The sequence below is a fragment of the Dendropsophus ebraccatus genome, chromosome 7 (genome assembly GCF_027789765.1).
Source record: "Dendropsophus ebraccatus isolate aDenEbr1 chromosome 7, aDenEbr1.pat, whole genome shotgun sequence".
Taxonomy (NCBI): domain Eukaryota; kingdom Metazoa; phylum Chordata; class Amphibia; order Anura; family Hylidae; genus Dendropsophus; species Dendropsophus ebraccatus.
The window spans coordinates 37834543-37849840 of NC_091460.1; the positions used below are offsets into that span (position 1 = coordinate 37834543).

The 15298-nt window shown below is 43.5% G+C and overlaps 1 protein-coding gene across 3 annotated transcripts in view; it reads left to right on the forward strand.

The window, feature by feature from the left end:
• HTT (huntingtin) overlaps positions 1-15298 on the forward strand; it is a 120288-nt gene that overhangs the window by 72401 nt on the left and 32589 nt on the right. For all 3 annotated transcript variants that reach the window (XM_069977352.1, XM_069977353.1, XM_069977354.1), the window contains 10 exons: positions 1092-1234; positions 2247-2454; positions 5004-5148; positions 6303-6482; positions 10127-10303; positions 10468-10544; positions 11455-11593; positions 12684-12806; positions 13019-13232; positions 15130-15275. In XM_069977352.1, coding sequence (XP_069833453.1) covers positions 1092-1234; positions 2247-2454; positions 5004-5148; positions 6303-6482; positions 10127-10303; positions 10468-10544; positions 11455-11593; positions 12684-12806; positions 13019-13232; positions 15130-15275 — 1552 coding nt within the window. The remainder of the gene's footprint in view (positions 1-1091; positions 1235-2246; positions 2455-5003; positions 5149-6302; positions 6483-10126; positions 10304-10467; positions 10545-11454; positions 11594-12683; positions 12807-13018; positions 13233-15129; positions 15276-15298) is intronic.

Here is a 15298-nt window from a genome sequence, read left to right on the forward strand (position 1 = left end):
TGGTATCTGTGTCCCCCAATAAGACGCACGAGAAAAGAGGATTTTTTACTCACCGTAAAATCTCTTTCTCGTAGTCTTCATTGGGGGACACAGCACCCACCCATTTTCTTTTGGGGTTTTTCCTCGGTATGGTAGTTTTCTCCGTTTTTGGTGTTATTCCTACTTTACCTGTTCTTGACTTCTCCTACTGCTCTTGTACAAACTGGTTTAGCTCAGTGCCTGTGGGCGGGTATATCCTGCTCAGGAGGAGTCACTTCCTTTGTTTCTCTTAGTGTCAGCGCCTCCTAGTGGCAGCAGCCTATACCCATGGTATCTGTGTCCCCCAATGAAGACTACGAGAAAGAGATTTTACGGTGAGTAAAAAATCCTCTTTTTTCTGACTGGCACAGTGCTTTAGGGGTTACCCAGGATTGGGAAAAAGCACAGCTACTTTCTTGCAAAAACAGCGCCACCCCCTGTCCTCAGGTTTTGTGTGGTATTAGGGCCCTATTCTACCGGACGATTATCGTTTGCATAATCGTTAACGATTAACAATCTCAAACGACCGCTATTGCCAAAGACCTGAAATCGTTCACTCATTTCCATGGAACGATAATAGTTACTTATGATCGTATTTGCGTTAGTTTTTTCTTCGCTATTGCGTTCGTATCTACTGCAAACGACCGAACGACACCTTATTCAATGTGAACGATTTGCGAACGAGCAACGATAAAAATAGGTCCAGGTCTTATAAAGCGATCAACGATTTCTCGCTCGGTCGTTAATGGTTAACTGCATTTCAAACGAACGATTATCGTTTAGATTCTAACGATTTAACGATAATCTGAACGTTGATCGTCCGGTGGAATAGGGCCCTTACAGTTCAGCTCCATTCACTTAAGGGGAACAGAGCTGCAAAACCATTGCTGCCCACCAGCTCTGGGAAAAATTACACATTTAGCTCAATCTTCAGAAAAATGCCATTATTTAACATAAATGATTGCCAGATATAGTACTGCTATATGCGATGTCAGGTATGCTTTAATCTTCTGTATAATGCTTAGTTGTTGACCTGTTGTCATAGTCCTCTTTATTGCTTTGCCCCCATCTAGGTTCCTGTTACAGCTGGTGGGAATACTGCTGGAGGATATAGTGCACAAGGAGCTAAAGGTGGACTTGAGAGAGCAGCAGCATACGTTTTACTGTCAGCAGCTGGGAACCCTACTCATGTGCCTGGTCCATATCTTCAAGTCTGGTAAGTAAGCCGTCAATTATTGGGCCCCAATAGGTAGCGCTGCACTTGTGGTGATAGTTTGACACCCTTGATGTAGAGTATATACTAGTACTAGTGCTGTATAAAGAACACAATGCAACTAAAGGTTGCAGGTTTTTTTTCAACCATTAGATGGGGGTAGAGCACCACAAAGCAGTAGAATATCACAAATGCCAAATTGTCCTATGTAAGCAGCAGTAGAACTACATACCTCTAATACTGTCTGCAGTTGATTGACAGTTTATGTTTAGCCTTGTAGTTTTACAGGTTTATATAGCATAGCTGTCTATTTAGAAAACCTTTTGACTAGTGAAAAGCTTTGATTAGTCAGGGTCTTGCTCCTGAGATCTACACCGATCATTAGAATAAGTGGAAGCTATTGCTTTAGGGTCCTGTTAGCATTTTTGGGAACCACCTGAAATCATTCACCATAATACACAAAAGGATAGTCGTTAGTTACGACAACAATTACCATCGTTCGTATACTCTATTGTATGAACATTTGTAATTACAAACCAACAATGTGTACATACATCGAAAGATCAGAACGCTCTACATGTCCCTGTGTAAATGGCAGGTAGGCTTAAAGAGGTATTTCAGGGAAAAATACCCTTTTCCCCTATCATCAGGATAGGGGAAAAGTAGGAGATTATGGGGGGGGGTCCAACCTCTGTACCCCCCGCCGATTTCCCTATCTGGCCCTTTTATGAATAGAGCCCCGGGTATGACCCGCAACCCGCGGCTCTATCTATTCCTATGATGTAATGAGAATGTATCTGACTGCTAGGTGTCACATCATGTCATTTTTATTCACAAGTTTATAGCGGCAGATAAAATTCTGGTTGAGCAGCAAGCAATAGTGCTGCCAGTATAGCACCCATAAGTTTTACTGCTTACTTAACTCTCCCAGAATCCAGAATGGAAAATATACCTAGTATGCATTTGGCTGCTTTTTCTACTAGGTAAAGGTAATTTGTTCATCAATATTTTCCAGGAACATTTCGAAGAATCACTAACGCAGCTACAAGATTGTTCAAGGGAAGTGGCGACAATGGGACCTTCTACACATTGGAGAGCCTGAGCGACCTGGTGGAGTCCATGTTTCCCACCCATCCTTCTCTAGTTCTTCTCTGGTGTCAGTTCCTGCTGCTGATCGACTACACTAACTACAACTGGTGGTCAGAAGTCCACCAGACCCTTAAGTAAGACCTTATTTTGTATCCTCTGTAAAAGTGCATCTTAAATGGGCGCTGTATAGGTCTTTAACATGCTTTGATCAGAACCAGGAGAGTGCTTCAGAGTGGCTGGTCATGGATAGGAATAAGGTCTGCTGTTCTCTACAGCTCCACCCTTGGTTATCATATCTGTTATCAACTTTATTACTGTATGATGAATGTCTTATTCATCAAGAAAAAACCCACCCAATGCCAGAACAGCTGTATTTTAATCAACAATCCTCTCAAAAAATATTGATTCAAAAGCCATGTCCCCCAACTTAAAAACTACAGCGGACCCTACAGACCCATCTAGCCTGTAGATGGAAAATTACAGTTATAGCGGTCGGAATATGGAGAAAATATCAGTTGTAAATTGTAAATATCACAATAGTAATAGTTGTAAATATCACAAAAAGAATCAAAATTTTAAATATAAATTTTTAACACGGTGCACCTTTAACCACTACTTCATGTCACTTGACCTAGACTGACTTTCAGTGTAATTCTATGGGCTCTGGCTAGGTTGTAGAGGCAGAGCTGGGAGAGGAGTGTACCACAGTGTGGTCGTCTCCTTGTTCTACTGATCAGTCAGGGGCTGAACATGTCAAAAGTTTATTCTTGTTAAAAGTATGTTCTTAAAGTATTTTCATGCTAAATGTCCACATGTGCTTGTTTTATATGGCTCCTACTGTGGTGATGCTTGTGATGACTTGCCTTATAACACAAAGAAGTAGAATATATGGCATAATTATGGAGCATTTACCTTGAGTGCCACCAGTGTGGGAGGAGGGCCGTGCAGGGATTGTACATACAGATCTAATATGACATGCTCCTTCATAAACACAATGTTTTGCTCCTACACAGCCAGCGGCACGTACAGTTTGTTCCACCAATTCATCCGTAATTACTCGGCCCTGTATAATTAATTGAGAAGCTTAATGAGTTATTAACTTTTTTGCTGCCATGGTTACCACCTTTTACCTAATAGGAAGCGTGCCCCCCCCCCCTCCCCGACAGCAGCCTCTGGATTATGATTTAGTATTTTCTGCTGTGCCGCTTGTACAAGAAGACAACACCAACCTTCCAGTAATTCCTTTTCGCTACATCTGCTTCTCTTATATTTTTTTTGGTCCTCTAAATTTGAAAAGGTTCTTGCCGAATTCTGACAACTCCCACGTTCTACAGAGATACCTGGGATTCTCACTTCCGGCAACCCTCTATAATATAGGGCTTGTCCTAACATTAAAGGGGTATTCCAGTGTACAAAATGTAGAGGTATTCCGAGGTAAAGTAACTTTTTCCCTTATGACAAGATGGGTAATAGATGTCAGGTTGCAGGGGGTCCCAGCAGTCTGAGCCTTCCCCCATAACGCAATATCAAACACTTATCCCCATCTTAAAAAATTGCATAGGATGGGAACTAGGAACTAAGATGTGAGCATTCCCTTACATACTTTTGGATGATAGAGAACACTGTTGCTTAAAGCGTACCTTTCATTTTGAAAAACTTAGAGACTTATCAAGAGTTTTTTTTATTGGCCAGCATTTGAGTGATCAGACCCTGTCCAGTCTAAACTATACACACTTGGGGTCCTATTACACGGGCCGATGATAGCTAGATTGACACTGGTTTACTGAGCCTATTACACAGCCCGATAATCATTTAGCAAGGGCTGCACGGACATAGTTAGCGATGTCCATGCAGCCATTGGCCAACAGTTTATACATTACCTGGTCCCACGGCTACAGTTTTAGAGTGGCCTATATGAGCTGACAGGCCGCTCAACCAATCACTGGCCAGGACCACTGCGGCCAGTGATCGGCTGAACGGCCTGTCAGCTCAGACAGGTTGCTCTGAAGCCGCAGCTGCGGAAACAGGTAGCAGAAAACAGGAGAACACCGGAAATGTGGACAAGTGATGTAAACGGTTTGTTCGTTGGCCATCGGCTGCGCATCACTATTACACATAGTGATTCACGGTCAGCGGACGATGATTTTAAGTCTGGACCTAAAGAAGCGATCAGCCGATGGTTTCATCGGCTGATGGTTGTCTCTATTACACGGAGTCATAATCGTCCGATTCGCCCGATTTATAGCTCCTTGTAATGGGGCCCTTAGTACGTTCTCTGGGCTCTGGGCCGTATGACTTGTACAGGGTCCTAATGAAAGTCTATAGGGAGGGGTGTCCTGGTCTCATAGACAGAGCAGTTAGAGGAGAGAATGGCAGCTCATTTCTCTCCCTGTCTGAGCGCTCAGTACATGCAAGATCATGCAGATTATGTCCGTGTATGCTTTAGCGCTTTTGTTTTTATCAGATCTTCTTTCCAGTTGATCCTGCCTATAAAGGTCCTCATTGGTTTTATTGGAGACTCGTCTTGGTTCTTTTATTTTTGACAGCTGCAGCATCACATGGAGTTGGCACTGAATTTATCAGTGCATTTTGCATTATTGAAGTGTCCCCTTTACACTTGTGTTATAGCTGGAAAAAATCTTGACATGAATACTAACCTATGTAATGTAATCTTTGTATAAAGGCGAAACAACCTGTCCAGTACCAAACTGCTGCTGAGCCCTCAAATCTCCACAGACAGCGATGAGGCAGAATCCCAGGCCAAGCTTGGCATGTGTAATCGGGAGATAGTCCGGAGGGGTGCCCTCATCTTGTTCTGTGACTATGTGGTGAGTGTTTAGAAGACCTTACTTAGGGCTGTATTAGACAGATTGATCAATATAGAAAACAAATTCCGATCTGCTAGATCAGCGCTTGTTTACTGAGCCTATTACGCGGCTCGATTATCGTGCAGCAAGGGCTGTATGTATATTTTCGTTAGCGATGTCTGTGCCATCCTTGCTTTAAAGGTGTAATAATAGAGTATATATGTTACCTATCCACGCTCCCAGGTTCCTACCTGTCTTCTCCGCGCTCCCCTTAGCCGCTGGTGCAACTTCAGAGCGGTCTCTGACGTGACAGACAGCTGAGCCAATCACTGGCCACGGTGGTCCCATCATGGCCAGTGATTGGCTGAGCGACTTTTCACTTCAGAGACTGCTCTAAAGTTGCGTCGCCGGCTGAGGGGAGCGCGGAGAATACAGGAAGGAACTTGGGAGCGTGGAGAGATAACATGTATACTATTTTTTTCACACATTCGTTCGCTGTCAGCCATGCATCACTATTACACATAGCGAGGTGTGGCCGATGATCATAGCTCAGGACCTCAAGACCCGCTGATCGTTGTCTTTATTACATGGAGCGATAATCTGCGATCGGCAGATTATCGCTCCATGTAATTGTGCCCTAAGAAGGATCCTATTGTATTTCTATGCTCACAATAGTCTCTTGTTTACTTAGTTTAACGGGTTGTTTTGGAGCACGACACTATGCCTCGTATCAATCCCATTCACCAATAGAAACCAGTCTGTGCACATTTCATTTACCCAATGCAGTATTGCTGCCAAATGCCACAAGCAGCATAGATACTAATGTAATCTGACATCTTCCCTGGTCTGTCACGCCTGCCAGTCACTCGGAGCTGTAGATGAAAGCAATCTGCTCATTAGACGATGAGGTTGTCAGTTTTCATTTCTTTTACTTTGTCTTTATAAAGAGCCGTCATGATACTTACGGTTATCACATCCCTCCTGTCAGGACGGGGATGATTCAGCTGATGCTGCATGTCATCCCTATAGCTGTACTGTATGCCATGTAGCTTTATGATCACCATGTGATGACAGGTTTGGCTAGGTATAACATACTGCAGTGTCCAACCCTATAAAATAACACCCGAGACCAGTCATTTATTAGCATGCTTTAAGATTCATGTTTTGTCTTTTAGTGTCAGAACTTGCACGACTCGGAGCATTTGACCTGGCTGATCGTGAACCATGTGCAGGATCTGATCAACCTATCACATGAACCCCCCGTGCAGGACTTTATTAGTGCAATACATAGGAATTCTGCTGCCAGCGGCCTCTTCATCCAGGCAATCCAGTCCCGCTGTGAGAACTTGGCAACAGTGAGTATCTCATTTCTCTTACTGTCCCATAAGGAAAGCCTGCTGTGCATCAACGTGCAGTTATTACATGTTTATATATACAGCAGAAAGGCACAGTTATGTGTTATCCTAAGACTCTATATTAGAGTAGATGGTGGTTTTCTTCACATGGTGTGAATTGTTATAGCTACTTTGCAGGGACGATTAGAATGATAAATACCATGCTTTGCCTTTGCAACCTAAAATACCAGCTGCTTCTTGGCAGCATGTTGTGCATTGCCAAGGATCAGCTGAGGTAATTGTACAAAATAAATCTCAGTGAAAGTAGACCTGCCTATTAACATCTCTACATTGTTCACTTAAAGTGTTTCTGGCATTTAAATAAACTTTTGACATGTCATACAAACACGTCAAAAAATGTTATTGGTTGGAGCCTCAGTGCTGAGACCTCCTCTGACTGTTAGACATCACCCGCAGAGCACTTCACTCCCCGAATTGACATTTAGTCTGACCGATTGCTAGGAACGTGCACCATTATAAATCTATGGAACCTGTCTCCTGCAATTCCAGCTAATGATTGGAGCTGTCTAAAGTTTTTTGTCAGTATTTTAGCCACAGACAACCTGCACAGTATAAACAGAGGCATTGGCTTGCTGGCCATTTTTTTTGCTTTTTATGTCAGTGCAACATGTCAGAAGTTTATTTAAACAACAGTAATAGCTTTATATGAGTTGGCCCACTAGCAGCATTTATGTGGGTACATATACCCACTTTAACGAGAGGACAACAGTACCTAAGTACTCCTTGTAAATGAGGTGGTAGTGTAACCACCGCTCCATTCACTGCTATGGAACTGAAGATCATGTTTAATATTGTTTCCAAAAACAGTAAGTTGGGGCAGCTCCCTTCTGCTCTTTTTACATAAGGCACTTTAGGAGCAGTCTTCTCTTGATCGATGAAGGTCTTGGAGATCACACATTTATCTCCAATCCTGGATAAGTGATAAATACTAGTGAGGGCAAAAATTTTTTTTGAAAGACAAAGCTCTATTTATGACCAGTCAGTGTCTCCAATGATCTGTAGCTTGTAATCCTTGCATCCAATTCTAGATGGATGTAATACTGTATAATGTAGCCTTACTCTTGGCTGAGCACAGCTGTATGACAGTGCTGCCTCCTGTTGGCCAAAACCTCCCTCTATGTACCATACACATACAGTCAGATAGGCATGTTAGTGAAGAAATGTGTCATCTTCATTAGAGAAGGACGAACCTCAAGCACGCTCGGGTTTGTCCGAACCAGAGCGTACAGGATATGATTACCGGTTTCTAAAGAAGTTGGATGCAGCTGTAGGGAGTCCTGGAAAACATAGATACAGCCATGACTCTGTATCCATAATCCGACCCCCCACCCCAAACCGCTTGTACCGTCAGCTGCTTTTAATCCAAGATCTGTCCTGGGGTCTGTTCGGTAGGTGATGCAGTTATTGTTCTAAATAAACAACTTTTAAACTTGTAGCCCTGTGTCAAATTGGTGTAGCCTATTTCCTAGGATTGTAACACCTCTCCGTCCCTCCTACCCGCCCTCCTCATCATTAGGAATGCCACTAGAACAATTTCTGCTATTCATCACCTGTGTGAACACTGCACATGTGCTGGTTCATTAAGGCACCTGTGCAGTGTCCAGACAGGTGAGGAATAGGAAAAATCCTGCCTGGGGGGTTCATAATGATGGGGAGGAGGGATGGAGGGGTGTTGCAATCCTAGGGCGCGCACACACACTAGGCCATGCCAACTTGACACAGGGCTGCAAGTTTAAAAGTTGTTCTTTAGGACAATAACTGCATCACCTGACGAACGGACCCCAGGACAGATCTTGGATTAAAAGCAGCTATCCAACTGTACAAGAGGTTAGGGGGGGTCAGATTGTGGGTACAGAGTCGCTTTAAGCTGTCCAGGCATGATAGGATTTGTAGTTTTGCAACAACTCTAGGGCCAAGAATTTGACATCTTTGATCTTGAGCAGTGCTTCTCAAACTTTTTCTATTGGAGCCTCACCTAATAGACTAAATAGTGCCTGGGCCTCACCAGACTGACCAAGAAGATGCTGGGCCTCACCATCTGTGATAGAAGTCCATGCAAAGATAAAAACTATTCCTCAGTCTACCCTTCATTTGTCTCCTAACCTCTGTATAACATTAAATAAGCACAAAATGAGTCAATAATGTTCCTTAAACAGAGTTTGTTGCATTTAGGGAAAGAACTGTACAGCTTATAGTCACTTTTGTGAATACTGACTCCTCAGCTGGGCCTCACCAACAACTAGGGGGCGCCTCACTGGTGAGGCCCGCCTCACAGTTTGAGAAGCACTGATCTAGAGGGCTACCTGGCCTTTGCATTAGATTGCCACCCACCTAGTGCATTTTCCTGCACTAAATGTGTGTCTGGCAACAGCTAGAACTCCAATGGTAGGTGCACAATCTGGAGCTGATGATCTCTAAATTACGTTGTGTACAAAAAAAGAGCCCATGGAGCCCATGGAGCCTTATGTAAGAGTCTTAAAACACAGGACTAGCCACATATCCCTCCGGGAAGGACCCAGCCAGGGGGTGGCTCCTGTAGGGAAACCACCATATTAAGTGGTCCTACAAGTCAATATAATGACAAGGTAAAAACCAAGGCCAGGTATCCATCCACAGACAGCTGTTTCAGGGTGTTGCCCCTCATCAGTGTGGAGCAGGATTCTGGATAGTTCTGTGTTTTCAGACTCTTAAATTACGCTCCATGGGCTCATTTTGCATGTTTGCATTTCCCAGGGAGCAATGCACCTAGGATTTCCCTGTATTGAGCGCTTTAGCCGGCAGCCAACAGTGTTTTCTTTAGCTGGTCTCCCTGAGATCAGTGATCTGTTTCTTATAAGTAGAATGTAATACATATCCAATTCTTTTACATGTAAAGTTCGGGAACACAACAGGCACGATGTAGCCTAGTGGAAGGTCACAATAATAAATATCTATTCCCCCTCTCCCAGGGCATTTTATAGCAGCGGCGTGCCAAGTACAAGCAAGGCTGTTTTAAAGGTTACTGCATTGCAATGCCAAGCAACAAATGTGGCCTTTCCGATATTTATTTGGCCAGAACAGCACAAATCTACTCCAGATTTCACATCACTTAATTGCCAATTGTCCAACCATAAACCCACTTACATTTATATCATCCAGCAAAACATCCCAGATACATAGGTTAGATTGAGAGCCCCTATAGAGAGAGCAAGCTCTGGTAATCTCTGTGCAGTGCTACTACATATGTCAGCGCTATATAACACTGCAGGAAGCTTACCTCTTTTGCAGCAGTTTTTCTATCTGCTTTTCTCAAGCAGATCCAATAATGGGTATGTATTAGGCTCCGTTCACACGGAGCAAAACTACTGGAATCCCGCCAGCCTCTGTGTCCTAATGACAGTCTATGGGAGGCTCGCGCCTCCTCTCTCCACGCTGAAGAATGGACATGTGACATTATGACACGGAGGCTGGCGGGATTCTTCCAGTTTTGCTCAGTGTGAACGGAGCCTTACAATAGGCTTGAAGTTTGTGATCTAAAATTTATAAACCTTAAGAAAACAAAAAATTATCTGGAACCTCATAGTCTCTTCTTCTTCATCCCTTAGCCAGCCTCCCTGAAGAAAACTCTGCAGTGTTTAGAAGGCATTCACCTCAGCCAGTCTGGCGCGGTGTTAATGCTGTATATCGATAAGCTTCTGTGCACTCCGTTCCGTGTGCTGGCTCGCATGGTGGATACACTGGCGTGTCGTCGGGTGGAAATGCTGCTGGCTGCTACTCCACAGGTAAAGGGAAGGTGTCCCCCATGCCCAACGTGTTATTACTGCACAGTTTAACCATTTTTATAACGTCTTCAAATGCCCATAGGCCATGCTGGACTGTCTATAGGCAGGTGGTTACAGAGCTCTGTTACATTCTACCCTAACAGATATGCGTTATTTCCTTACAGAATAGCATGTGTCAGCTGCCTGTAGAAGAATTGGACAGGATGCAGGAGTATCTGCAGAGCAGTGGATTGGCACAAAGGTAATCCTAAATAATTGTGTAATTCTTGTATACCAAAGGCTCCCATTCAGCTGCTCAGGGACCCAGATGATCACTTTGTTGTCACACACACAGCCTATAACTGTGTGACTGGAGCTTGTATTAACCTTATAATTATGTAGGAGGTAGGGTGGCTGGCAAAGACATGCAATATACTTTATTATTAGAGCCTTCCACCGATTATATGTAGTGACTGTGCCCTCATTGTGCCAGAACAGCTCCCCAAACATCATTCACAAGTTTCTATAGTTAACAATGGCATCAGAGATCGCTCCTATTTCTAATAATATATGTGTCCCACATTATTCGTTTCAGTAGAGCGTCACTGCTCTACGCCATGGCACCACACTATACATTTTACAGTACTGGATTCTCACTGTTGAGAGCCAGCACTATAAGTGTTTGGCATAGTGATGACGTTCTGTAGGAATACCAGTGTGATTGACCACTGGCCTCCCATGACAGCAGCTTGCGAGTACATATGGACTTGCAGCTCAGGTAAACACTGAAGATGCTGCAGCCCTTAGAGTAGCACTGCATTCTCTTCAGATAGCTGGAGTGTTGGAACCAGCTGTTCCAATATTCTTGGCCTGTCCTAGTCCATTTTGTACTGGATCACCCATTGAAGAGGTATTCTGATGATAATTGTGACAAAAATGCATGATAGCTGTAGGTCCCACCGGTGACCCCCTCACCTCTTCTCAAGTTCAGGCTGAATGCTCTCCCATAAAAGTCAGTATAGAGAAGGCTGCGCAGCATTCTCTATTGAAGTCTGTGGGATTTATGGAAAGAGCTGAACGTGTGTCCTAACCATCATAAGCCTCTTGATAACACATTATCGCTGTTTATCATAACCTGTGATAACTTATTATTTTAACTGTTTCTTCTTCAGGCACCAAAGACTTTATTCTCTGCTGGACAGATTTAGGTCAACTGTGGCCCCAGAGACCGTCAGCCCATTACCTGTAGTAACCTCTCACCCGCTGGACGGGGAAAATCCTCCACGGCTGGAGACGTTGGAACCCGATGAGGTGGGCGCTTGTGTACATTGGATTTACAGACTGCAAATTACATACACAGGCTTACATGGAATGGTGTAGGCTTGAGTACAACCAGTCAGCGATGTTCTGATATTGCCAAACTTGAGACCCAGTATCAAAACTGTGTAACAAAAAAAATAAAAATGGTAACATTTTGGACTTGGTTCAGGGGAACATAAATAAAACCTAAAGGATTATGAATAGAGATGAGCGAACCGGGTTTGAGTCTATCCGAACCCGAACGTTCGGTATTTGATTAGCTGGGGCTGCTGACCTTGGATAAAGCTCTAAGGTTGTCTGGAAAACATGGATACAGCCAATGACTATATCCATGTTTTCCAGATAGCCTTAGAGCTTTATCCAAGTTCAGCAGCCACCGCTAATCAAATGCCGAATGTTCGGGTTCGGATCGACTCGAGTATGCTCGAGGTTCGCTCATCTCTAATTATGAACCTTCAGAAGGACTATCCAATATATGCTACTATAACTGTTCTTAATCCAAGGAGGCATCCAGTTGGTTTTATACTTATTGTCACTGTCGTTAAAATTTTCAAAATCTAAATCAGAAGTAGATGTGATATAAAGCAAGTTTGCAATATACATTCATTATTTTGTTGTTATCATGCTGTAAAACAAAGCTGTACTTACCAGAAATCCAGGTCCAGTCTCCTAAAGGCAGGAATTCCAGAGGTAATGAATCACTTTCCTTTTGTTATTACTGTAAATTCTCTACTCAGGTCGTGGGTAGTATTACAGTTCAGCTCCATTCACTTCAATGGAACTGATTTGGAAAACCACACCCAAATAAGGGCAGGAGTGGTGCTGTCTCTAGAACACAGGTGTCAAACTCGGGCCCTTCAGCTGTTACAAAACTACAATTCCCATCCTGCCTGGACAGCTAAAGCTTTGGCTGTCCAGTCATGATGGGAATTTTAGTTTTGCAATAGCTGGAGAGCCTGAGTTTGACACCTGTGCTCTAGAAGAAAGCGGCCATGTTTTTCTAAGACTGGATAACCCTTTAATGTTTGTTTTTTTTTTACATTTAGCAATGCTGTATATTTTCTTTCACCTCTCATGACAGGCCTGGTATGTGTCTCTGGTACGATCACAGTGTTATACACACTCAGATTCTGCGCTGCTGGAAGGAGCAGAATTGGTGAATAGAATTCCTCCATCTGAGCGTCTCTCCTTCATAGCTAGCAAGGTATGTCTTACATGATGCAGCTCATTGATTATAATAGCATCCATCACAGTTTCATTGGACTTCTGTACTTTATGCACTATATTGCACTATTCTTGCCTAAAAAAAAATTTAAAAGCTTGGAAACAACCAAAGACAAAATGAACAAAGTCAAACTGTTGTTGTTTTCAGAGTTAGGTGTGTTACATTAACCTGGCTTCTTCCTTCCCATGTAGGAGTTTAATTTGAGCCTGCTTACCCCTTGTTTGTCCCTGGGAGTGAACCAGATATTAGGGGATCAGAACAGCACTTTCTTTGAAACCACAAGGTCCGTGCTGCTGGATCTCATCTCACAGACTGTGCAGCAACTTCCAGACGCTCATCAGCTCTATCAGCCTCTGCAGCCCTTGGACGGAAGCTCCTACTGGGAGAAGCTTAGCCTGGTATTAGGTAATAACATGTCACCACATCCAGTGTTGTTGTGTTGTGGTGTCTCCCCTATCCAGTGTCAGACTAGATAAGCGAATAATAAACAGCAGCATAAAAATGGGCATAACTTATTTTCCTTATTGGGACAATGTCACTTTTGAAAGGGGTACACTGGGCAAAGTTAAAAAAAAACAGGGCAGGGGGTTTTGGGAGCATAATAATAAAGTGATACTTACCTATCCTGGTACCCCTGCAGCGCAGCTGTACTGCTGACAGTCACCCACCAATTTCCTGTATCTCCTAATCCTGGGACAGCACTGCACCGCTCAGAAATGACCACTTAGTCAATTAGTGGGGACACTTCTGCAGTCACTGACTGTCTAAGCGGGCAGTATCTCTGGTGTTGTAAAAACAGGGGAACCCAGGAGATTTAGAGAACTGGAGGCTGACATTGATCTGGTAATGCTGTGGGGGCACCAAGACAGGTAAGTATGACTTTGTTGTTATGTTCCCACCACACCCTGCCCTGTGTTTTAACCTTTGCCAGGAGTACTCCTTTAAGTACAGGTCTGCTCGTCCCACCAGGCTTTTGGCTTAATGCAGACCTCTTCAGCCAATCAGCAGCCAAGATGGGAGATTTCTGCAGACATAAGGAATTCTGTGATTTTAATTCTGGGCAGGGCTGCACCCCTTTCTGGGTTAGACAAGTGACAAGTAATGGAGAGTTTTTACCGTATCCCTCTGAATTTCATTTTCTTTAATAAATATAGCATAGAGAAATATGATATATAATACCATCTCATCACCCTCCATAATTCCTTCCTCATTACATCCATTGTAAAACCACACATGCAGTAAACCCAGAGCAGCTCTGCTAAGGGAATAGCATCTTCTGCACACATTTACACCCCCAGACGTCTGTGATGAATGTTAAGTCCTCTTGTCTGTGAGCTCTGGGCAGGAGAGAACCTGCTGGGGCTGCTTGAGGTATCTGCCAGGTTCTTTACCCTTCCTCTATATTTACTGTGACATTTTGTAAAGCTGTTGGGATGGCTGGCTTGTCTGCCTGCCTTACCGCCGAGATTCAGCTTTCACAAAGTGAAGATTAGCAATAATTCATATGTTGTGTCCCTGCAATGTCTTAAGTGGATAAACCGCACATAAAATAGAGCACAACCGCAGTCTGCGGTAGATGTTAACATTAAGACAATTACTAGATGAGCATTATCAATTGTGCCCCCTAGTGGACAGTATCAACTACTACATACGTATGTCTGGTATTCTTTTTGAAGATGAAGTCCCACGAACACTAAAATCGGCAGGCAGGGGGTTGAGAGAAAATAATAAACTAGTAAATTTACCCCTCCTCGTCCCTCCAATGCGCCACTCCTGGGTTCTGTCTACAGGAGCCTAGCTGCCGATTTTGGTGTTTGTTTTTCAGTGTACTCCTTTTAATGGCTGTGATTAGCAGAAAATGAAGGAAAAAATGCAGTTGTAATTTGTACCTCTAGTGCATCTTTCATGCTTTATAAATTCAGCAATTTAGGTGTGACCATAGTGAAGCCTACCAATCATTAGAGCGAATTGTAGCAGCTCTAGGAAAGTGCTGTGGAACGTTGACCCCACTCCAGTTTCTCCAGAAGATAAATGGTTGTCCAGTCATAGTCAATAGCTGGCTTTGTGTCTACCTAGGAAAAGCCCAGCCATCAGGAGACATGATGTCAGCGTCCTTTCATAGCGCTGCTGCCGGTTTGCTCTGATGGTTGCTAGGAGTCTAACCTCTGACCATCAGACATTGATGATGTCGGCTATAAATATGCTGCCGGTATCCATCATATGATAAAAGCTTGCAAAAAACTTCACAGTTATAACCTACTTTGCAGTTCAATAACTCTGACCATGTTCTGTCTGTATGAAGGTGATGCGGACGTCTACTACTCTCTTGTCACCCTCTGTCGAGCGCTGGCGCAGTATTTGCTTTCTCTACCAAAAATACCTCCATCCTTTCACATAAACCAAGAGAAGGAAGTGGACATAGTAAAGTTTGTGGTGCTGTCAGTCGAGGTGAGATGTTAGAAGGTGTTTTC